This window comes from Bos mutus, chromosome 8, assembly GCF_027580195.1.
Source record: "Bos mutus isolate GX-2022 chromosome 8, NWIPB_WYAK_1.1, whole genome shotgun sequence".
NCBI classification, from domain to species: Eukaryota; Metazoa; Chordata; class Mammalia; order Artiodactyla; family Bovidae; genus Bos; species Bos mutus.
Window position 1 is genome coordinate 28,460,434 of NC_091624.1, and position 25,247 is coordinate 28,485,680.

The window sequence follows — 25,247 nt, forward strand, 5'->3', positions numbered from 1 at the left end:
GGAAACAGCCTAAACGTCTAACAACAGATAAATGGATAAAGACTATGTGGTATGAAATAGTACTGTCATTAAAAAAATTAAATTTTGCCACCTGCAACAACATGGATAGACCTATAAGATATTATGCTAAGTGAAATGACACAAAGAAAGACAAATACTGTATGTTATAACTTTTCTGTGGAAACTAAAAAATAAACTAGTGTATATAACAACAACAAAGAAAACACTCAGATAAAGAGAACAAACTAGTGGTTAGTAGCCGGGAGAAGGAAATGGGGAGGGGCAGGATAGGGGTAAGGGATCAAGAGATACAAACCACTATGTATAAAATAAAGCTACAATATATTGTAGAGCACAAGGAATATAGTCAATATTGTATAACTGTAAATGGAGTATAATTTTTTAAAATTGTTAATCACTATTTTGTACACCTGAAACATTATAAATCAAATCTACCGCAAGTGAGTGAAGTCGCTCAGTCGTGTCCGACTCTTTGCGACCCCGTGGACTGTAGCCCTCCAGGCTCCTCCGTCCATGGGATTCTCCAGGCAAGAATACTGGAGTGGGTTGCCAAAAGTGTAAATTGTCTTCTCATAGGATAGTGATTACAAAGGAGTGCCCAGCAGCACCGGGGCGATGGGTTTACGAGCTTCCGGATAGAATTCTTTGAAAATTTAGCCCCATCTCGTGATATTCCAGCCGAAGTGCATAATCTACTCTAACCCTGGAGGATGCATCGGTGTATACATCTCTGGCTTGCACGCCTCAGAAAGGTCAAGGTCATGAAGACAAAGGAGCAGAGTAAAGACAGCTGACTGCCGTTTGAGTGACCCAGGACCAGGTCCTGGGCTGGAACCGTGCTACAAGCGCAGGGACGCTATGCTGGAGTTAGGCCGCGTCCGTGTCGACGGTCCTGAATTGGATCACTGTAGAGCGAATGGAGATGCCTAATTCTTAGGAAACACGCACGCGGCATTTCGTATTTAGCTGGATGGAAGGCGCCTCTTCTGCTAGTGGTTTGACCATTTTTCCCACTGGATAAGGCCCGAACCAGCAGGTTACAATCCTCACCGCCACCTGGCCCGCGGTTCCCCCGACTCTCCGGGCGCTCCACCTCTGGTGGTTCATATCGGGGGCCCGCTCCACCCATTCCCCTGAGCAGCGCAGTGCGCACCCTCTCCAGCGACCCACCTAACCACCGACCCCCACCTCCCACGCCCCGGGACTGGCAGCGGAAAACGCCAGTTTCCGGCTCCGCGACGGCGGACGCGCCGGCCAATCACTGGCGGGGGCGGGAGGGCGTGGGGAACTACGGGCCTTGTAGTCAGCGCGGCGACTGGACCACGACCCCCACAATGCTCCGCGCGGCGGCGGCGGAGGCTACGGAATTGGAAGGGGCCGCCCGGAACGGAGCCCGGGCCAATCACAGGCGGGGGAAGACGGGCGCGGGGCACGACCGGCCTTGTAGTTGCCGCAGGCGGGACTATGGCCCCCACAGTGCCCCGCGCGACCGCGAGCTCACTGCGGCTGCGCGGCGGCGACGGCGGCGGCGGCGGTGGCGGCGGCTGCGGCCGGGTTGCCGTCGGGCGGGGCGGCGCGGACAGGAGTCTGGTCTGAGCCTCCGACGGAGCGAGTGGTGCGACTCGGGCCGTGGCCACCATGTCCGCGCCGTCCGAGGAAGAAGAGTACGCGCGGCTCGTGATGGAGGCGCAGCCAGAGTGGCTGCGCGCGGAGGTGAAGCGGCTGTCGCACGAGCTGGCCGAGACCACGCGTGAGAAGATCCAGGCGGCCGAGTACGGGCTGGCAGTCCTCGAGGAGAAGCACCAACTCAAACTGCAGTTCGAAGAGCTTGAGGTGGACTACGAGGCCATCCGCGGCGAGATGGAGCAGCTCAAGGAGGTAAGGAACAAGGGCGGCTGGCGCCACGCCCTCCGTGTCCCCCGGCCGTTTCCGACTCCGGACCCGGATCCCTCATCCCTCCGAACTGACCTCCGCGCCGACCCCAGAATCGGCCCTTGACCCGAGCCAAGAAGGCGACCCCCGAGGCAGCCGCCGACCCAGGCCGAACTGACCCCTTAGCCCGAGTTAGGTCGACCACCAGCCGACTGCTGACTCCGCGCCGACCAGACCAGCACCGGAGCACCCGGGGTCAGTGTGGTTGGCCGTCCCGGAGGCGGCCCTGCAGTGGATGACGGGCCTTAGGTGCTGTGGGCGATTTGGGTTCTAGAAGCCCTGGCCTCCGCGTCAAGGGCTGCGGTGGAGCCTGGTGGTTAGCCTTTCTGCTCTTGATGGCAGGTCTCGGGCACGGTGGGGGTGGTGTCCTTTGCGGTGTTTGACTTTTTGAGTAGCGGGGATTTGGACGTGGGATGGATGCAGGTGGCCGGCTGGGAAACACCAGGCGTGTGTATCCATCATTTCTGTGTATATCATCTCCTGTCTCTGGGCGCAGCTGCCTTCAGCGGTTTCAGCGTCTTTTGTGAGCGCCGGGACACCAGGAAAGGGTCAAGTTGGGGACTTGCCTTGCATGTGGCGATCACAGCTGGCCGGGGTATCCCACAGGCCTTCCCCATGCTCTGCTCTCTGACCACCCCGCTGGTTACTTCTCTGGGATACAGTGTTCTGTCCACTTCCTGCCCTAGATGCCCATCCAGGCCCTTTCCCAAAGTTGAGGGACACGTCTGTGGATTTTTGTCACAGGTGAAGCCTTATCTCTCCTGTGATATTTTTACTCTGGGATGAACAGGTTGGACCACTGGGCTACCAAGAAATCTTGCAGTGGTAAAGCTAGGCAGTCCTTCCCTGAAGTAGTTCTCTTAGATGATTTTAAACACCAATTCCTATCTCAATCCTTCTTGACTTCCCAGCCTTGTTGTAGGGGTGGGGAGGGAGAAGTTGCTTTCTGGGTGGACACTCAGGTTTGGACCTAGGTCTTGCCCCTTACTGGTGATGGGGCTATGAGCATGCACCTTCTCCCACCACACCATCTCACCTAGAAAGGGTTCATCTGAGATACATTGAAAAAGGCTAGAGAAGGTGTCAGATATTTAGCCTGTCAGTGTCTGAGATAGTTTTCTCCTTCCCTACTTGATTCTTCCCTTGTCCAGGTGGGCTCTTGGCCCTTGGTCTCAGGATCCACCACATTTGCTGCTTCTCCAGCTGCCCACCTCCCAGCAGCCTGCTCCAGGTGGCCTCAGGCAGGTCCCTGGAGTGTTTTGAGCCTCCATGCCTCACTTGGGAGACCAGTCAGGTTCCCTTCTGATAGTAAAGGGAGTTAATGCATGAAGGTACTTAAATCTGTGCTTGGTGGAACAAGTGCCCTGTTAGTGTCTGTAGAAGACAGATAAGGGTGCCCAAGGAGGATAGTTCTGTAGCTCCTTCAACTTGAGGTCTTGTATATGTCAGCAGGTATTGGTACCTCCTCCAAGCCAGCCTTATCTGGCACTAAATCTACTAGAGGGGTGATATGTGATCCCTCTGGCAAAAGCCTTATCTTACTATATGGGGCAGGCAATGATGGAGGGAGGCTTAGGGGCCTTGAGAAAATGAAGTGGGAGCATCTTAGGTTCACCTTCTCTACACTTCAGAGGGGAGCCTGGCCTTCCCCCGCCCCTCCCCTCAGAGTCTATTCAGATGGAAGTCTGAGCAGAAGCTAGAGGAAGGGGCATCAGAGCCTCAGTAGATATTGCCAGAAAGCTCACATCCATTTACGCAAAGTCAGTCAGCCTCTCTAAATCTTTGTATTGTTATACTTCAAAGTATTAACTCTTATTTTAAAAAATAAAGATTTAGGGACTTCCTTGGTGGTACAGTGGCTAAGACTCCTCTCTCTCAATGCAGGGGGCATAGGTTCGATCCCTGATCAGGGAACTAGATCCCAAATGCTGCTTCAGAAAGACCCAGTGCAGCTAAATAAATAAAAATAATTTGAAAAAAAAAATTAAGATTTAAGGAGACAGTATCTATTGGATCTTTTAAAAATTTTTTTCTCCTGTAGAGAGACGAGCCATCTTCATTCTTTTTAAAGCTTTATTTCTTTAACTAAAGTGGGTTCGGTCACTAACAAGTCATGCCACAGAGGTACCTGTGTTCCTGTTCAGCGTTTGTAGATAGTATTGTCTTGAGGGAGGAAAGCCGACTGGCCTATCCCAGGTGACTGGGTTTGCGACCAGACCTGAAGAGTGTCCTGTGTAGGGCAGTGGTGCCGGCCCTGCAGCCTTTCTCGCTTGGTAAGTGTGTGTGTGTCTGTGTCCTGCTGACACCATGGTGTTAGGGAGGAGGGGTACTAATGGCCCATTTTGCTAGTGATTGAGCCTGGCCTACTGAGGGCCCCGTCTGTCCCAAGTTCTGCTGTGTCCCTTCCCCACCATGGTGGGGAAGAGAATCGGATAAATTTTGGTCAGCCATGTGGTGTTTCCTGTCCTTAGTGGCCATGGAACGTCTTGCTGTGTGTCCTCAGCTGCGGTTTGAGGAGGGCAGGGGTGCTGGGCTGACGGTTGCTGCCTGCAGGGCTCAGTTAGGCACCGGGAGTGGGTAGCTCTTTGGAATGTGAGGGTTTGGTTTGGAATGTAAGGGCCAGTGGTGGGAGTCCTAGTGCAGTCGCAGCCCCATCCTCTTTCAGCTTCCAGAGAGAGCAGGAAGACAAGGTCTGGACGTCCTTGCTGGCTTCTGTGCTACCTCAGGATCTTGGCTGTGCAGTATACTTACATCCCAGGGAACCCAGGGGTGGAATTTGGTGAGCTGCAACCTGTCACAGGCTGGGACTGGTGCCTGGCACACAGTAAGTGCTTACTCAGTAAGCACACACAGTAAGTGTGTGCTGGCTGGTATCTTAAGCTTCTTCCTTCCCTCTACCTCACCCGACCCTGGATACCCTTCCTACTGTCCCTCTCATTGTCTTATCTCTACTCCTTGCGGGATCTGGAGCAGCCCCACTGCGTCTCCTAGAGGGCAGCCTGAGCCGCTGGCCTGGCTCAGCCTACACTGCTCCCCTGCTTCCTAATTGCCTTCATGGTCCTCACTATCCCTGCCTCTTCCCAGTCTTGGATCTTGGAAGTCCTGCCTGCCCTTCAAGGCCTGGATGCTTTTCAAAGCCTCCTCTGGACTTGTCTGAGCCCAGCTCCCAGGTGACCCACATGGGTATCCCTCTCATCCTATAGGCTCAGCAGCTGCATGAAGAACTGTGGCAGAGCTGGTGAGAGCAGCTGCTCTGTCCTCTTTGCTTCCTCCTTCCCATCTCTCTTTATCATAATTTTCTCTCTCAGAGGATGGGGAAACCAAGGTAGGGATGGGTGTGAGTGTCTGAGGAAGGTGCAGTAGCTCAGACCAAGTTGGAAGTGGTCCTTGGGCACCAGGTTCCTGTCCAGGTTTGTAGAAGTTCCAGCCATGAGCTGGCTCCAGAGGAGGGTGATGTGAGGGCTGTTGCCCAGGCTTCACCCCTATTGATGAGTGGCTCTAGCCTCCCTGTGCCCCACCAACTCCTGCAGTCCTCATTCTGACTTTTGGGGTCACTACCCTGTTAGGTCTGTTGTACTGCTGTGGAAACCAAGGCACGAAGAAGTTGGCTTTGACTCAAGACTGTGAGCCCAGGCAACCTGTCCCCAAGAGAGCGGACACCTGCGGAGGAGGGAAGGTAATGGGAATCCTCTGTGCAAGGCTCAACCTCCTCAAGTGTTTGTCTTGGGACAGGAAAAGTCCTGATTTGGGCCAGACTCTGTGAGGATCCCACTTATCTGTTACCACCCTTGAACTTGGAGCAGAGAGCCATTGGGGATTGGGAGGCTCTGGGAGTCCTATGGGCCTCTCAGGGCCAGCTGTGTGGTAGTCTGCTGTTAGCCTGAAGAAGCCTGACTTGGGAAAGAAGTTAAGTTCCAGGAAGTCCTGGAGGTGCTGAGGTGGCCCTGCTCCCAGGGATCTGATAGTTGGGAGAGGCAGCTTCCAGCATCCAAAGGCAGTGACCACGTGGCCTATTGTGTCCACATTGCTGGGCACTCCCCACTTTCCTGCCTGTAGAGCTTGTAGCTGGTGTGGCATCGTGAAGCAATCTTGAGGGCTCTTCTACTTTTGAAAACTCCTGAGACCCCCATGTCACCTGGCAGTCTGTTTTCCTTTAGGCCATGGTGGGTGAGCTGCTGTGTACTTCAGTGTTTTGGGGGCGTGGCTCTGGACAGGTGGGTGGACACACTTAGAAGGAGCTGCTTTTCCATGACTGGTGCAGGAGGGAGGCCAGGCCTGAGAGTGGCTGTGCCCGGGCAGGCGAGGAGGTGCTACCTGTGCTGTCAAGGGCTGTGGTTTCCACATTCTGGCTCCACGGGGCCAACGGGACCCTGCCTGGGCCCTCAGGAGCTATGTGGCCCCAGAGGAATGGCTCTGCCCTCAGGCCAGTGTGCCTGGGGCACTTAGGCAGGTAGTGGCTGAGGCTCCGTGTGTTTGAGCAGCTGCCTCAGAGAGAGCTGTGGCAAGGCAGACACAGACTCTCGCTGGGCCTTCCCGCTCAGGGAGCCCAACCCCTTCCTGTGAAGTGGGAGCTCAGTGTACCCTTGTCAGCCTGGGGCAGCCACTCCTCAGTCAGACCTGCTGCTCCACATGTGTGCACTGGATAAAGGGCCGGTACACACATTGAAGGTAAAGAAAGATTTGGTTTCTTAGTGAAGTGAAAGTGGCTAGTGGGCAGAGGCTAGATGAGACCCTCCTGGGCCTCAGGCCCCATATTGTCTACTGTTTGGAGTGTGGCCCCTTGAGCTATTCTCCAGAGCCAGGAGTGCCCAGTGTGACCTTCTAGCTGCTGTCCTGGGCATCAAACCACCCAGGGAGGTGGGCTGACAGATGGGGCTGTAGGAGCAGGGTGGGTGTCAGGGACATGTGGCTGAACGGACAGTCCAGTGTCGGGTAGTCGATGGCATTAAGGAGGAGAAGACTGCTTTCTTCTCTAGAGATTCAGTTCAGTTCAGTTCAGTCGCTCAGTCATGTCCAACTCTTTGCGACCCCTTGAATCACAACACGCCAGGCCTCCCTGTCCATCACCAACTCCCGGAGTTCACTCAAAAAGTTATTCATTTACTTTTGCTGTTGTCCAGTCCCTCAGTTGTGACTGACTCTTTGTAACACCTTGGACTGTAGCACGCCAGGCTTCCCTATCCTTTGCTGTCTCCTGGAGTTTGCTCAAACTCATGTCTATTAAGTTGGTGATGCCATCCAACCATCTCATCTTTGGTTGCCCCCTTCTCCTCCTGCCTTCAATTTTTCCCAGCATCAAGGTCTTTTCCAATGAGTTGGCTCTGCCCATTAGGTGGCCAAAATACGGGAGCTTCAACTTCAGCATTCCCCTTCCAATGAATATTCAGGGTTGATTTCCTTTAAGATTGACTGGTTTGATCTCCTTGTTGTCCATGGGACTCTCAAGAGTCTTCTCCAGTACCATAATTTGAAAGCATCAGTTCTTCAGTGCTCAGCCGTCTTTATGGTCCAACTCTCACATCCGTACATGACTACTGGAAAAACCATAGCTTTGACTAGATGGACCTTTGTTGGCAAAGTGATGTCTCTGCTTTTTAATATGCTGTCTAGGTTTGGCATAGTTTTTCTTCTAAGGAGCAAGGGTCTTCTAATTTCATGGCTGCAGTCACTGTCTGCAGTGATTTTTGGAGCCCAAGAAAATAAAGTCTGTCACTGTTTCCATTGTTTCCCCATCTATTTGCCATGAAGTGATGGGACTAGATGCCATGGTCTTAGTTTTTTGAATGTTGAGTTTTAAGCCAGCTTTTTCACTCGAAAGCATCAGTTTCACATGATACATCCTCTTTCACTTTCATCAAGATCAAAAAGTGGAAATGAGCATGTCTCTGTAGAAAGTACGGAATGTGTATGGAGGACTACTGCGTATTTCTGCTTGCCAGCTTTTTCTTCCTTTATGTGTGTGTGAGATGCATATGGTATTCTAAAAACCAGAAAGTGCTTTGAGCATCTATAACAGTTGTTTTTAAGGAGAGACGGGGTTTGGGGTTACTCTCTGAGTTGCAGTAAAGTAGGTTTCATTCAACTGGATGAAGATAATGAAGATTTCCATGGGTTTGGAAGCTGCTGTGCACGTCCAGTCTACGGTGTCATGTGCAATAATGGTTGTGGTTTGAGTTTTATGGGTCTGCTTTTTGAAAGCAGTTCCCCTCCTAAAGGGTTTCCATCTTGAGGGGATGTTCTATGCACAACCAGAGCAGAGACATTGGCCTGCGTGTTTTCCTACCCACTTTGGTGCCTCCAGCTTTGGCAGCCTGCATTTTGTGTCTCACTTCTTCCGTAAGTACATTGATGTGTTGTGCTGAGAAGATAACTTTAAAAAAAAATAAAACATAGTCACAGATTAATTTTTACACCTCATAGGATTAACAGTGATTCCTTAATGTTGTCTTTTATCTGGTCAGCGTTTGGATTTCCCTGTTCAGTTCATAGTTGCTTTACAGACTTGTTGTACTGCATTATAAAATCCCTGTACTTTACCTATTCAACACTGCTCCACCCCCCAAAAAGAACCCATGGCAACCATTGATCCTTTACTTTTTCTGTAGTTTTTTTCCCTTTTCTAGAATGTCATATAATTGAAATCATACAGTATGTAACCTTTTCATGTTGGCTTCTTTCACTTAGCGACATGCGTTTAAGATTGATCCATGTGTTTTCATGGCCTGATAGCTCTTTTTATTTAAAAAAATCACAGAATTGTTTAGATGTACCATAGTTTGTTTATCCATTCAAACTGGGCATCTTGGTTACTTCCAGTTGGGGGTGTTTGCTGTGACAAAGCTGTTATAAAGCATCCATGTGCACGTTTTGTGTGGACATAAATTATCAACTCTTTTAGGTAAACACCAAAGAGTATGCAACTTTTTGGATCATAGGCTAAGAGTACGTTTAATTTTGTAAGAAATCACCTTGCAAGTGCTGCACGAGTCTGTATTCCCGCCAGCAGTGAATGAGAGCTCCTGCTCCGTCTCTGTACCTGCATTCGGTGTTGCCAGTGTTTTGGCTTTTATCCACTAGAGTAGGTGTGTGGGGGCATCTCATAGTTCTCATCTGCATTTCTCTGCTGACATATGATGTGGAACGTGTTTTCATGTGTTTGCTTGCTGTTTGTATATCTTCTTTGTTGAGTTGTCTGTTCCGATCTTTTGGTCATTTTAAAATGGAAATATTTGTTTTCTTATTATAGATTTTAAGAATTCTTTATTTTGGATACAAGTCCTACTTTTCAAATTTGTAACCTAGTGATTTGGCTTTTCATTCCCTTAACAGTGTCTTTCACAGAGCAGTTTTTAATTTTAGTGCCATTTTGCTTTCATATTAAGATTGTCATCACCAAGCCTAAGGTCATGTAGATCTTTTCCTATGTTTCTGTCTAGAGGTTGATAAATTTTGCCTTTTATATTTAGATCTTAGATCTCTGGTTCATTTCAGGTTGGTTTTTGTGAGAAGTATATAGTCTGTGTCCAGGATTCTTTTTGTTTTTGCACATGGATGTACAAGCTCCAACACCATTTGTTGATGAGACTGTACTTTCTTTATGAAGTTGCTTTTGCTCCTTTGTCAAAGATCAGCCTATTACGTGTGTGGGTCTACTCCTGGAAGTTCTGTTCTGTTCTGTTGATCTGTGCAATTATCCTTTTTCCAGTACTCTACTCTCTTGATTGTATGCTGCTGATTTTATTAGGTTTGTGTCCTTTTCATGTGTTAGTGGCGAATCTTCCCCTTAAGGCCTGTGTTTTTTGTTGTGTGACTCAGCACAACTGAATGGTGTCTGCTGGCCTGGGTCTTCAGCCCTGCGTTGACAGGGTTGGTCCTGGTCATAATCAATCGATAGTCTTTTTTTTTTTTTTAATCTTGAGGAAAAGTAATAGAGTGCAAACTGTTAAAAACAAAAATCACTAGTACAGTTGGTTAGATTTTTGATAGAAGATGAGAAGTGAGACTTCTCTGTGTCTTTTTAAGATGGTCCATGGGAACTTCTGTTTGAGCAGCTCAGTTAGGGTTGTCTTTACCCCTGAGAATCCACCTGGAGAGTTGCTTAACCTGCTAGCCTTATGCGTTTGACTCAGGAGTTAAGGGAGAGGTGTGGACTCAGCCACTGCTCAGACCTGGGATTGAGTCCCACTTGGGCATTTAATAGCTGCTTGCCCCACAGGCAGAAGCTGGCTGCCAGGTTCCTCCAAAAGTGTAACAGACATGTTCCTTTCTGGGCTTCAGATGCCTTCTCTTTTATCTCAGGTCACCTGTGTAAGCCCCTTTCCAGCCTGCCAGGCCTCTAGCTCTGGCCCTTCCTGTGGTGCTAGGGCCAAACTCCACCCTCAAGATGCCAGCCTTTCCCCATGCCTGCTCCCCCTCTTCACCATCTTTAGGACAGGTTTTCGGGACCCATGATAGATTTACGGTTGGTGTGGGTGGTGCTCCACACGCCAGGCTGCCAAATCTACATCTCCCGCAGACTCTCACTGCCAAGCACACCTCTTTTCCCTCCTGTGCTCTCAGCATCAGTCTCACCTCCACTGTGGGATGCCCCTTTGTGCCCGTGTTGGTTGAAGTCTGGATCACATCTGTTTTCAGGACCGACAGAAGGCTGTGAGGCTTTGGAGAAGGGAGCGTGCCTGGGCCAAAGGCACCAGGCAGAGGGTCAGGGCTTGACATGGCACTTTCTTTGGTTGTGGTTTGCACAGTGGCTGCTGCAACCTGAAACAGTATTGGTGCTGTTGTGATTGGGCTGAGAAATGGCCCCAGGTAATCTGCTGGATGGTGTCCGGATGAGTCACTTGTGTTAGGCAGTGGGCTTTCGTGCCTGAACTATGATGAAGTGAACTGTGTGTGCATGTATGTGCATGTGTTCACGTGTGTGTGTGTGTGTGTGTGTGTGTGTGTGACAGCACAGGAAGGATCTCTGCAGCCTCACTCTTTGGGTGACCTTGATATGTGGAGGGTGGAGGGGCAAGGCTCGGGGAAAAGACACCCGGCTTCAGTATAGGGTCTCAGCTGCCCACTCTGAACCTCAGGTTCTCACCTCCTTTCATGAGCAGTCAGCACCCTCGGTTCCTCAGGCTGTGCCAGTCCTTAGTGGCATTGGCCCTCAGAGTATCCGAGGTTTACCCTGCAAGGGTGATTGTGATGGAATGCTGGACATGGGGGACACTTGGCCAAGACCTTTCGTCTTACCTTGCTGCAGCGACTAACAGGCCCGTCTACTTCCAGGGCAGATGTGAACATCGAATCATCGTTACAGCCATGCCCACGGTTCCATAGGCTCCACTCTCGTCCCCAGAGCTGCAGACCTCTGGGTTCTTGGCAGGAACACGACTTGAGTTACAGGGTCTCTGGCTACTTGCTGACTATGAGCCTTGTTGGATGTCCCTTCCTAAATGGCGCTAATAACATGAAGACGTGTTGAGATTAGAGATGAGGTAAGAAACCCCAGTTAACTCTTCTGGTGTTTCCAGCCCAGAATAGTCCTGGCTGTGCTGCCTGCTGAGTGTCTTCTGAGGCTTGGGACAGATGGCAGCTGGACAGCTCCCCCCAACTTCAGGCCATTCAATAGAGGTTTGTATCTGGCAGCCAGCTGCCGTGGAAGACAAGATCTTGTCCCAGGACCCAGGATTGGCAGATGAACCAGGGTCTATAGGGATTGCCACCAGCTACAGGGCTCAGCTGGCCAGAAGCCTGTCTGCTGACATTGGGGCAATTAGGGTGTAATCTTCTCTAAATGACACCCAATTCTGGCTAAATCCCTCCTGCCCAGGAGTGGATTCTCAGTTTTCTAAAAGCAGCTTAGTGTTTGGACACTGCCCAGGGCAGCTGGGGTTTGTGGTTGGTGATGGGATGGATGTGGGCTGGTGGGACGGACGTGGGGAGTGGGGGTGTTCCCTATGTGGGCACCAATCCTTGAGTCCAGTTCTTCTGATCCCTACAGCCAGTGTGCAGATGCTCTGTTGAGAAACTGAGACCGGAAGTCACACAGTGGGAAGGGCAGGCCAGTGGAGAACAGCTGTCATACGTGTGCCCCTCCTAGACCTTTGGAGGGGATCTAGGACAAGGGTGGGCCTTGGCATGCTGGTCTGCTGGATGCTAATTGTCTGCCGGACAGGGTGTATACAGGTGTGCTGGCAGCATCTGTTCCGCTGCAGTTCTCAGGTGGGCCCCATCTCCAGGAGGCCCCGCCTCTCCTGCAGGGGGATTTGTGCAGCCTTCCCAGGTGCCTCCCTGCCTCCTGCCAGATGAGGCTGTTGGGCCAGTTTGGAACCCAGCCCCACCCTCACGCCACCCCTTCTCCAGCATATCTTGCCTTTTCCAGGACACCCCAGATCTGGGAACTACTTTGCTGCAAAGAAGTAAAGTCGTTTTTGGAGTGAGAAGCCCTATGGTGCCACTCGGGGGAATCATCTGACTTAGCATAACCATGGTTTGCTCACCTGTGAGATGGGAGTGTTAAGTTTATACTTTGCATGGCTTTGTGAAGATCACATGAGATTCACACCCATCTCTGTCTCTTTTGGGTGGTAGCCAGGCCTTCCCAGGCTGCCTCCCAAAATGCTTAGGGGCCTGGGGCCATGCCTGCCACCACCTGTCTGTTCAGGAAACCTGTGAGCCAGGTAAGTGGGAGTGGGTCTGGGATAGGTCCTTCTTGGAGTGGAAGGTAAGAGCAGATAGGAAAAGCTGGCTGAGGAGGTGAGCTGAGGTCTCTCGGAGTGCACATGGGGTCCTTTTGTGCAGGTTTGCAGATCTGTGAAGGCCTGTTTAGGGAATGGGTCTGTTTCTGGTTTCTCAGCTGACTTGGTTCCAGTGGAGGCTCATGTGGAGCTGGTGTGGTGTATTGAATTTCCTGCATGCCAGGGTCACCTGGGAATGTTCAGAAATTCCAAAGCATTGGCCACACCCTGAAGGATCAAAACAGCTTCAGGGTAGGACATGGCATCAGAAGTTTTCATACTTCTGGAAGGATCCCAGTGGGAAGATGAATTTAAGAAACCCATCGTGTCACTGCAGCTTATGTTAGGGATCTGAACTTTCCCTGGTCACATGGGTGGACTATCATTCTGTACTTTTGTGGTTATAGAATTTAATTGCATCTCTCTACCTTGGTACACAGTCAGGGCCCAGGAATGCCCTTGGCTGTGTTCATGTGCTGGCGGGAAAGCCTGCCTCTTTGCTTCCCATGGCCAGGTGGTGGGCCACCAGCTGCCCTGGGCTGGTCCTGGAAAGTATGCATAAGCCACAGGCAGACCCAGGGAGAGGGGTGAGCCTCAGAGCGATTCCTGCTGCCAAGTCACTGGGGATGTATATCCTGCTAGCTGGGGAGGGGAGATGGAGAGATGCCTGCAAGGCCTGTTTCCCAGCTCCCGCAGCACCAAGCCTCACCCAGCACCCCTACTACCTGTCCATTCACTGGACCTGCTGTCCCTGTCCACCCGTTGCTGATGTGGGCTTGTCACCCCTCTGCAGTGCCCCCACATCCTCCCTGTTCTCCAGTCAGTCCACATATATTTACTGAGCACCAGTCATTTGCCAGGCTTGGGCTTGCCCACTGACTCTAGGCCTGTACCCCACTGAGGAGGCAGAGACTCAGTTGCCAGGCATGGGGTGCCCTGTGTGCACCACTGCTTGCATTCCCACTTGCCACACCCACTTTCCCTGTGTGAGAAGCCACCTCACCCCCACCACCCTGGCCTGCACTAATGTATCCAGGGGGTTTGAACCCTGCCTTCCCCCAGCCCAGCTCTCTGCATCTGTGAACTGAAATGATAGAGCACCAGCCCTAGGGTGGCTTTCTGTAGGGAAAGTGGCAAGTCCAAGGGTAGCCCCAGCACTTTTATTTTCCTGCCTGTTTCCTACTATCCCCGGGACTGATTGCCCTGAGTTCATGCCCTGCCTCAATCCAGGCTCCCTTGACCGCTGGTGACACCCCAATCTGAAATATGGCTTGATGAGGACCGAGCAGAGATGTCACAGGCTCCGTCCAGCCTTCCAGAGGGTTCTGTCCTTGTGTGGGAGCTTGGCCATGTGTCCCCTCCACCCCTGGTTTCTTTTCCTGGAAGTTGCTCCTCCTGGCCAGTTAGGTCTTACCCACCTGTTGGAATTTGGCTGATTCACCGTGAGGTGATGCTGAGCTTCTTTTCTAGTGGCAGAAGGTATTGTTCAGGTCCACCTCTGACAGATGCTTCTGGAGCAACAAATTTGGCTGCTGTCCAGATGATTCTATCTACAATTAGTTCTCATTTTAAAATTGAGGCATAATTTACTTATTACAAGACACAGTTGTTTGCACTCCTGTGGCTGCCTTGCCTGAGGGTCATCCTCACATACCTTCCAGCTCACGTCATCCAGTACAGCCCTGCTGGCCTGCTGCTGCAGGTTCTGTTTTAGACTTACATGTTGATGGGCTACACCCAGGTGGCCTTTTTGTCTGGCTCCTGTGAGCCAGAGGAGGCATCGGAGCTGTGAGTGTTGGTGCTTGCTTTTCTCTCTGAGCGGTAGTGCCTGAGTCACCAGCACCTCCCCTTGGAGGATGCCAGAGTCACCTGTTCCAGGCTCTGTGTGGACCTGCATTCTCAGGTTCCTCAGTGATACCCATGAACAGAACTCATCTCCCTTTGTCCGGGACAGATACGCACAGATAGCCACCCTGGTCCTCTGGCTAAAAGGCCAGCTCCTCTGCAACCTCTGCCCCTTCTGCACTTCACCCTAATGCTTGAGGGTGGCCGGGCTCTGCCAGGAGGGAGATAATCTCCGTAAGTCATGTGAAGTAGGAGCAGGAACCAGCATAACCAGTCTCAGCCAGATCTGGGAATTAATAAGCACTGCCCCAGTAAGCTAAAACATTTCAGATTCTAGGCCTGAGACCACAGGAATGACTGACTGGCAGGCAGGTGGGTCTGCACCTGGGAAGGGACAGTTCTGGTTCCTGGTGTGATTCTTAGGTGTGGGCAACGGAACAACAGAGTTGTGGGTCCCATGCTGGTTCTGCCTTCCAACCTGTTACACTGCTTTCCTGCCTTCTGTGGCAGTTTCACCTGGGAAGTCATGTGGAGTTGCTTTTTCCCAGAGTTCAGTTTCTCACCTGGGAAAGAAGGTCCCTCCTGTGAGAGAAGCGAATGGGCTCTTGTTGGTGCAGACTGTGAAGTGCACAGGCCTCACGTTATTGTTAACCCTCCTGGACCTCTCCCCAACTGTTTTGTCTCTTCCCTGGGCCCCCATCAAAGCTGGAAAGCAGGGCCCGAGAAAATGGGCTTTGGAGCCACTCTGTTTCTGAGTGCTCTGTGAGCCTCAGCATCTTTCTCCAGGATCTCTGTCCTGGATGTATCCTCATTGATTGCCATCTCTAGCCCTTTTTATGCCCCTCTCTCCTTACCCCATCCCTGGTCCAATCTGTACTTTGTAGCTGTTGTAACTTGTTTTTCTCCAGTTACCAACAAGGCTGTGTGCCTGTATGGGGTGAAAGGAAGCATATGGCCCACAGTGAGCCTGCAGTCCATTTTTTTGGTTCCATTTTCTGGCTGGACCTTACATTCTGATATCAGGTTTTTGCTGAAGTGCAGTTGTGGAAAGTTGCTCTCTCATTGTGTGTCTGATAACTTCTGTTTCATTCGGAAAGAGTAATTGATCTCCCTGGGTTATATTCAGATCTGGGGTACATTTGGTTTGGGTATTGTATGGGGCTTCCCAGGTGGCACAGTTGATAAGGAATCTGCCTGCCAATGCAGGTACCGTGGGTCCAGTCCCTGGGTCAGGAAGATCCCTTGGAGGAGGAAATGGAAACCCACTGCAATATTCTTGCCTGGAAGATCCATGGCAGAGGAGCCTGGCAAGCTACAGTCCAGGGTCACAAAGAGTCAGACACACTGAGCAACTGAGCACCAGTTGTTAATCTTATAACTGTAATCAGGTGCAGTAAAACACAGACTTTTAAGTGCATGTACACACCATCCCTGGGCACATTTGCACCCTGCTTCTGGTAATTTCTCATCACCAAGAGTGGTGGTAGCTTAAGGTACTGAGCATCTCACCTCTAGCATTGTACATTTAGATAACATTTCAGATACTGCTTCATTTTCAATGGTTTGATTCTGTTGGGTTGGCCAAAAGATGCATTTGGGTTTTTCCATAAAGTGTTAAGGAACTGACCTTTTGGCCAACCCAGTAAATTCCGTTTATCACAGTTTTGATAATGGTCATACAGTACTATTTTAAAATTAAAATTAGTTTTATTAAAGTACAGAAACTACACGATCATCTTTATACAGCTCAATGTCCCCATGCAGCTCCATAGATGGAGCAAGGAGCATGTTGTCAGCATCCCAGGGACTGTTCTCTGATGCTTGTCCAGAGGTAATTGTTCAGACTCTGCCCCATGAATTGATCATGCCCGTTTTCAACTTAGCATAGGCAGTCCCACAGACTTTGAGTTTTGTGTGTTCACTCTGAATTTTGTGTCTAGAGACACGGATTTGTGGATTGATAGCACTCATTGCTGATAGGGTTGCATGTGGACACACCATGCTTGCTTCCCCAGGTTTGGGCAGGTGGATTCTGAGCCTCCGCACATGCATGTAGGTAGACCCAGGGTGGGCACTGGTGTCCATGTTAAATTCCAGCCTTTCTGGTCCATGTCCTAGTTGCCAGCCTGGTGCTGGCTTTCATTTCCCAGTGGACCTCTCCTGTGTTGACCCTCTTTTTGCGAGGAGCCTATTCAGGATCTTTACCAGTTTTTCTGTGGGGTGTCTGCTTCTTTCCTCCTTATGTGTCAGAGTTCGTGATGTGGTTTGGATGTGGATCCTCCTGCCCTTCAGCAGTAGGTCCACCGCTGGTGTAATAGAAGAGCTGGCGTGAGAGGGTGGGGATGGCCCAGAGTTACAGCTGTGCCTCTACCAGGATAGATGAGGCCTTGACATGGCTTTGGCCTCTTGGACTCAGTTTCTTCCTTCATCAACTGGGAACCAGAATTCTCCTGAGAACTTTGAGCTAGGCAATAAGTGAAATAATCGATTTAAGGAGAATTTTAAGAGTGGTAGCTATTGTTGCTAATACTAAATTATTTTAAATAGTAGGATACCTTATACCTACTATGATGGCTAAAATCGAAAGACCAGCAATAACAAGTATTGACAAGGATGTGGAGAAATCAAAACCCACACTTGAATGGAAAATGATATGCTGCTTTGGCAAATGATTTGGCAGTTTCTTGGTGTCAAACATAAAGTTATCATATATATACCACTGGTTCACTCCTACATACATACCCAGGGAATTGAAAATATATGTCCACACAACTTGTACATACATGTTCATAGTAGTAGTATTCATGACAACCCAAAAGGGGGAACAACCCAAATGTCCATCAGCTGATGAATGGATAAACACATGTGGTCCATGCATACAATGGGATAGTATTTGGGAATAAAAAGAAGTGAAGTGCTGGTACACGCTATAACATGGATGAACCTTGGAAGCATTATGATCAGTGAGAGAAGCAAGTCACAGAAAATAAAATTGTATGGTTCCCTTTATATGAAATATCCTGAATAGACAAAGCCGCAGAGATAGAAAGTACACTATTTAGGGTCTGGAGAAAGGAAGCTGGGGAATGAATACTAATGGGGAATGAAAGTGTGGGTTATGAAAATGTGAAATTAGATGATGATAATGGTTGCTCAATCTTGTGACTCTATTGAAAACTACTGAATGGAATTGTACGTAAAATAGGCAAATGTTATGGCATGTAAATTATACCTTAAGGTTTTTTCAGTGGAAGCAAAGGGAAGAATCTCTTTGCTTGCTAAATCATCTGGATAAACTACACTATGCTCTCACGTAATCCCAGAGGATTTGGGGCAGTTTCCTTCAGCTTGATAGCTGTGCAGTCCCTAACATGTGAGCTACAAGTGACAGCTCAGGCACCTTACCCTCCTACTTGGGTTCAGCCCTTTTCAGTAGCTTATTTATCACTGTCTTTGAATAAATCTTGGGTTTCTGGTTAAATTAGTATTCAAGGTTAACGTCTTTAAGTGGTTGCAGTATCGCTCTGTTTTGTGTTTTTTGGCTACAAGCCATGTTAGGATCTTAGCTCCCTGACCAAGGATCAAACCTGCATCTCCTGCATTGAAAGGCTATGTCCTAACCACTGGACCGCCAGGTAAGTCCCCTGGATAAAATCATCAGTTCAGTTCAGTCCAGTCGCTCAGTCATATCCGACTCTTTGCGACCCCATGAATCGCAGCACGCCAGGCCTCCCTGTCCATCACCAACTCCCGGAGTTCACTCAGACTCACGTCCATCGAATCAGTGATGCCATCCAGCCATCTCATCCTCTGTCGTCCCCTTCTCCTCCTGCCCCCAGTCCCTCCCAGCATCAGAGTCTTTTCCAATGAGTCAATCTTTGCATGAGGTGGCCAAAGTACTGGAGTTTCAGCTTTAGCATCATTCCTTCCAAAGAAATCCCAGGGCTGATCTCCTTCAGAATGGACTGGTTGGATCTCCTTGCAGTCCAAAGGACTCTCAAAAGTCTTCTCCAACACCACAGTTCAAAAGCATCAATTCTTCGGCGCTCAGCCTTCTTCACAGTCCAACTCTCACATCCATACATGACCACAGGAAAAACCATAGCCTTGACTAGACGGACCATAAAATCATCACCTACAGACAATATGGATATATCAAGTTAAGGCAAGATAACCTTAACTTCTTACCACACTTCAGAGACTGGAAGAAAGAGAAGAAAGGATTAATTCCATATTGTCTGTAGGTGATAATTTTATACAGGTAACATGGAATTAATCCGTTCTTCTCTTTCTTCCAGTCTCTGAAGTGTGGTAAGAAGTTAAGGTTATCTTGCCTTGTCCTTTTAAGTAGAGCGACTCCAGTGCTTGTCTATTTTTTAATAATGCATTCTGTTCTTTGTTAAGTTGGCTCTCATTTTAAATCTGTTTAGGTAGATTTACTGTAGCTGTAGGTGCTCTTTCTATGAAATTAAGAAAGAAAGTTACACAACCATTTTTCTAAGATTCATGTTGAGGAACAGGTTGAAAGCATCTTAGTGCAAATGACATTCTTGCATCCTTTCTTAACATTAGTTTGCAGCAGAAATGTTGATAGTTCACTTTCTGACATACTGTATTGTTTACTTACTGTGCAGGTAGATGCCAAATCAATATTTTTAAGTTGAGTTAAGTTAATGCCTTTGGTTTTGTGTTCCTGGGGCAAGTGAGTGCTTCTCCAGGTGAACTCTTGACTTTTGTGTGCTGAGATCTCACCCAGGTTTCTGCATGCATAGTCAGCCCAGGTGACCTGGGACACTCCCCCACCCCCGGCTCTTGAAGGAAGAATTTGTGAGTTACAGGGTGTCTGTTGAGCCACCCTTCCCTCCCCACATCCTGTCTTGTGCTGTGAGTGGACAGAGAAGTTCTGATTTCCAGCCCTGCCACAGTGCAAAGTCCTGGCGGGTGGGGCAGCCGGTGGGGGCGGGGGAAGTTGTGGTGATGGTGGTGATGGTAAGGGACTGGCTTGCAGCTCCTTGGTTTAGGGGCTTGTGCTTTTGCATATGAATATAATCATCATCAGATTGAGAAAATAAACTACCTTAGTGGCTTTTTTTCTTTTGTTTGGGGTTTTTGTTATGTTACTTCCTCTTTGTGAGACTTTTGCCTCATCTCTTTGTTCAGTTGCTATTTTTATCATTAGTATGTATTTATAGTATAATCCCTCCCCCAACACAGTAATGCTTTGGCGGTGATCCCCAAGTTCTGATATGAAATGTTTTTACTTTTTGTTTACTTGGTTTTCTGTTGTTTTGTATACCCTCTCTGATACAGACAGTATTTAAGAGATCATATTCCATGTGTTTGGGTGCATACTGATATATATATTTTTCTTAATACATGTATTTTATTGAAGTGTAGTTGACTTACAGTGTTTCAGATGCACTGCAAGGTGATTCAGTTATACATATATGTTATTTTGAAATTATTTTCCATTATAGATTATTAAAAGATATTGACTATTAGTTCCATGCGCTATACAGTAAACCTTTGTTGCTTGTTGGCATACCTATTTTTTTAAAATTAGGAATCTAGCATTCTATTCATACTAAGACAAGTAGAATCAAAATATCATATGTTTTTTAGTTGGGCAAAAATTCATAAGTTTTCCAAAATACATATACATATTACTTATATATATGTATGCAAGAGTTTTTCTACTACATATGATAAAAGCTTGAGATAAAGCATTAAAAAAAAAGAAGAGATGGAGAAATTGGAAAACATAAGCTAAATGAAATAAGAGCACTGACTATGAAATAGAAAAAGTGAGAAACTAGATAAAAGTAAAAGAACCTCATATAGTCGAGTTGTTTTTAAACATGGCTGCTCATTAGAAACGTATCTGGAGCTCTGGAAGAAAAAAAGCAATATGTGGGCATTTGTGTTTTTCAAAAATTTTCAAGATAATTCTGATATACATCTGGATTTTAAAAAGTGATGACAGGTTTTTCTGTTAAGTCCTAGTTTTGGTAATATAGAGTTGTTTTTTTTCTGTTGACCAGTCATGATTCAATGGTGTTAAGTAATAGTTACATAATCACAGTAGTAAAAGATGTTTATCAGTTTTCACAATCAATTGCCAGACAAAAAAAAAAGATAATTACAATTGCAAGCCATAATGGGAGCATGATTAACAATATGACATAATTACATACAGTTTAGGGGGGTCAAGCAGAGTGATGTGGTAACTGGAGCACATGCATTTTTCATCTGTTTTCATCTGCCCAGCCAGTCTGTGTTTTTTGGTTGGTGCTGTAAAATCTTTATCTCGTGATAATATCATAGAGCTTGTTCAGTTCAGTTCAGTCGCTCAGTTGTGTCCAACTCTTTGTGACCCCATGAACCGCAGCATGCCAGGCCTCCCTGTCCATCACCAACTCCCGGAGTTTACCCAAACTCATGTCCATTGAGTCGGTGATGCCATCCAGCCATCTCATCCTCTGTCGTCCCCTTCTCCTCCTGCCCTCAATTCCTCCCAGCATCAGGGTCTTTTCCAATGAGTCAGCTCTTTGCATCAGGTGGCCAAAGTATTGGACTTGTTATCTGTATACAATTCACAGACTTGAGTCCCATTTTGAGGTTGATGAGTGAGGCTGATGTGGTTTCTTGGGGCTGACAGCCTCACAGAGGGAGCTAGCCATAGGGTAATGCCTACATGTGGCCCCGTCTCGCAGGTCTTCCCATCATGTCTTCTTTCCAGTCCTCAGAGTTGCCAGATGCCCTTTTAACTCAAGCAAGGGCTTAAGCCCCGTGGTTTGTATGTACTAGTTTTGGGGTAGAGAGGAAGCCATCAGCAGTCAATATCTGTTGAATATTGTCTGCGACAGCCTGCATTGAACTTGAGTTACTGGTTCCTCTTCCCTACCTAGCTCCCTGAATTAAGGTTTGGGAGAGAGGCCAGTTCCCAAGGCTGCTCTTCCCTTCCTCAGATCAGTGGACAATTAAAGCTTTCAACTGATTAGTAAGTGCTCTGTGGCTGAGGTGTGGCTGAGCCTGGGCTGACAGGTTCAGCAGGCCCAAGTGTGCCAGCAGATGGTGACCATGTGGAATGATGACTGGAGGGACTCCTCCTTCCCTGAGCACCAGCTGCTGGTGGCCCAGCTCTGCCCCAGGCTGGCACTCTGCCCCTTGGGGTACTCAGCACATACTGGCTCTGAGGAGCTGCTTCCCAGGGTGAGGTTCTGGCAGGGACACCACTTTGAACCAGAAAAGAAGTGAGGGATGTTTTAGGGGCCCCTGATTCTGGTTGGGGATAGAGAGGATGTAGTGCTGACGATCACTGGTTACAGTAACCAAGACCATTGGTGAGCTGAGGGTAGGAGGTGATTCTGTCCATTCATGTGGTTCCTAAGGATGTCAGGGTTTGTAGTCCTAGCTGGGACAGAATTGGGTCCTGAGGGCCTGACAGTGTGGGCTCTCTTGGTACCAGCGGCACCCTCCCGAGGCCAGACACTCAGGAAGCATGCTCTTGAAAGGTCCTTGTGAAGCTACTGGTGGCACAGGAAGACATTGTGGGGTAGGCACATAATGATGGTCCCCAGTCCCTGATCCCAGGAAAAGGATTAGGCAGCAAGCCCAGCAGAGGGGCCAGGATGGGCAGCTGATAGGAGTTGGGAATTTCCGGGATGCCCCCACCCTGTTGCAGGCTGCTAGCCCTTCAGGAAGCTGTGGGAACTGCTGTGGGAGGGTGGGGCTGGATCAGCCGAGGAATTCCAACAACAAGGAAGTTGAGAATCCCAAACCCCAGTTTCATTGTGAAAACTGCTTCCTGGAAGCACACCTAACATCCTGGGAATGCTCAATCTGGTTCTCCTGGCTTGGCATGTGTTGCATCTGCTACATCAAATTGTCACCTGAAAAACTGGTAACTCTTGGTGGATTTTGGGCCAAAAGACTCAGCCAAGCCAAAGAATGGGAAAGGAAGGATTTGTCACTCCCAGTAAGTTAAGTAGAATACCATAGATCTTTCCCAAAACAGTGTTGTGGGACCAGTGCCCTTAGCCAGTCAGGTTGCTGCTGCTGCTGCTGCTGCTAAGTTGCGTCAGTCGTGTCCGACTCTGTGCGACCCCATAGATGGCAGCCCACCAGGCTCCGCCGTCCCTGGGATTCTCCAGGCAAGAACACTGGAGTGGGTTGCCACTTCCTTCTCCAATGTGTGAAAGTGAAGTCGCTCATTTGTGTCCGACTCTTCGAGTCCCCACAGACTGCAGCCTACCAGCCTCCTCCGTCCATGGGATTTTCCAGGCAAGAGTACTGGAGTGGGTTGCCATTGCCTTCTCCAGCCAGGCAGGTTAGGGAGAGGCAGATGGAGCCTTTTGCCTGGAAAGTCCATGAACTCCCTATAGACACCAGACTCTCAGTCTGCGTTAGTTTCTGACCCTAGTGTAGGCCATGAAGGCTGCTAGCTGTGTGGACCTCACATCCATGGACTCGTGGCAGAGGCCCCAGCATCATGCTAGCCTGCTTCAGCTTTCCCGTTTAGCTCTGTTCCAAGACAGCTTTAGTAGCAGAACGAGACTTGGACCAAACATGGGCCACAGGGCTACATCGTGCTGCCCTCCATTCTTCTCATCAGGTGGTCAGAGGAAGCCTGTTATCTGTAATTGTTACTTCTGCTTCTTTGTCCTGCGTCTATCTCTGAATCTGGGCCTTGTCGGGGTAGTGCGGGCCTGAGTATCTGGTGGAGTCTTGGACCTGGTCCTGGATAGCATAGCATGGGGCCAGGGGTTGTTGGGCATCTCAGCGTGTTGACGCTAGTCAGAAGTGCTGGCTCTGGAGGCGTTGGTTCCTCTTGAGGCAGGAGGGGGGATACCTGTCCACTGGTGTGTCCCAGCCTCTAGTGGAAGCAAAGATTTGGCTTGTTGCTTGAATGTCCTCATGGGAGTCTCATCCCTGCCCCGACACCACCCTCATAAATGGTCCCCTAGTTGCCTCGCTCCCGGCACGACCCTAGTTGAAACTGCAGCTCAGGGGCCCTGCACCTGTTCTGTCCCCTCTGTGTCCTACTCTTTGGGTGCTTGTGTTCTGAACCATGCCGCCCTCAACATACTGAGGTGGGTGGCTGCACTGGGCAGCAAGAAGGGCTGACCCAGAGCCAGAACTTTGCGACAGGAACTCATCCTGTCTTGTCTCTGAGGCCTCCTGCAGAGAGACTTCAGGCCTTGAGGACGGGAGGGTCAGGGTGACCCAGGTCTCATTTACCCAAGTGTACAGGTGCCCTGATCCCTGAGCTCTCACCGCTGTTCCCACTCCACAGAAGCTAGGTGGTCTGCCAGGTCACTTGGGGGAAGCCCCCAGACCTGACTCCCATCCCCACCCAGCTCCTCTGCTCCCCACTCTGAGTCTCCTAGCTGCCCCCTTCTCAGAAAGCAGCTCTTGATGCTTGCCTGAGAGCCTGGGACCTCCTGCCTGGCATGTGCTCACACTACTTCCTGAGCTGTGACCTCTCTTCCCACCAGGTTTGGCTTTGAAATCTGCCTCTGGAGGCCTCCAACTTCACTTCCTGGCCTGAAGCTTGCCCTGGGCACCCTTCCCATTTGGCACATGTAACCTCCCCCACTATGTTTGCTTCTGGCTCCAAGTGTCCACGTGAGTGCGGATGTACTTGAAGCAAGGCCAGGCATGACCTCACATCTGTATTCACTGGACCTTGGAAGATACACAGCAGTGGGGAGGGTGTGGTCTGCAATCCTGTGTCGAAACAGCGTTAGCCTGCTTACAGCTGGCGCAGCCCTGTGGGGACATCACAAAGGCACTGCCACTGCCACCTCAGAGCCCATACAGGCACCCTGTGATCCAGGAGGTCAGTGGTCAGGGAATATCGTGGGCAGGCCTGGGGTGGAGACCAAAACTGGGTCCCCAAGCTGCCCGGGAACTTGTGAGGCCCTCCAGAAAGCACCAGCCTGGGAGGTTTGTGGAGAGGCAAAGACAAGCATATCCACAGCTGGACACTGCAGTCAGATGGTACATTTAGCTGCTCTGAGGACCTCCTGGGTTGAGGGGGCAGGTTTTGAGATAGACTCAAGCCACATAGGATGTTATGAGGTGTGTAAGGATGCTTTGGTCAGAAGAAAGACAGGTGGGCTGAGTGACCAGGGGCATAGATTGTCTCCACCTCTCCAGCCCTCAGCTTCCTGGCCTGTGAGCTGGGGCAGTGAGCACAAGGGTGAGGTCTCCAGGTTGAATGCTTCAGAAACATCCAAGTTGTTTTCTTAGCTTTATTGAAGTATAAGTGAAATACAATAAATTGAATATATTTAAAGTATTCAAGTTTTCCCTGGTGGCTCAGTGGTAAAGAAATTTGCCTGCTAATGCAAGAGACAGAGGTTCAGCCCCTGGTCCAGGAAGATCCGACGTACCACATAGCAACTAAGCCTGTGTACCACAACTCTTGAATCTGTGCTCTAGACAAGTTTTCATATGGGTGCATACTCATGAAGTAGACAGTGTAATTGAAATAATGACGGTATTCGTCATCCCCACATGTTTCCTCATCCCTATTTGTAATTTCTTTCCTCCTCATCTGCAGGCAACGATGATATATACATTTGTTTGCATTTTCTAGTTTTACATAAATGGAATCATACAACACATACTGTATTTTTGGTGTGAGAGGTGTCTGTGTTAATGTGTGTATCAATAGCTGTCCCTTTTGGTTGTGGAGTAGTATTCCATTGTGCGGCTATACCA

General features: G+C 49.3%; 1 protein-coding gene across 2 annotated transcripts in view; it reads left to right on the forward strand.

Annotated features, from left to right (window-relative positions):
- Positions 1-1,520: 1,520 nt before the first annotated feature.
- The window catches only part of BICD2 (BICD cargo adaptor 2), a 56,089-nt gene continuing 32,362 nt past the window's right edge, over positions 1,521-25,247 (forward strand). Inside the window, exon 1 of one of the 2 annotated variants that reach the window (XM_005901837.2) lies at positions 1,521-1,899. In XM_005901837.2, the coding sequence (XP_005901899.1) occupies positions 1,660-1,899 (240 nt within the window). In that variant the 5' untranslated portion in view covers positions 1,521-1,659. The remainder of the gene's footprint in view (positions 1,900-25,247) is intronic. The other variant, XM_005901838.3, reaches the window with a different exon arrangement.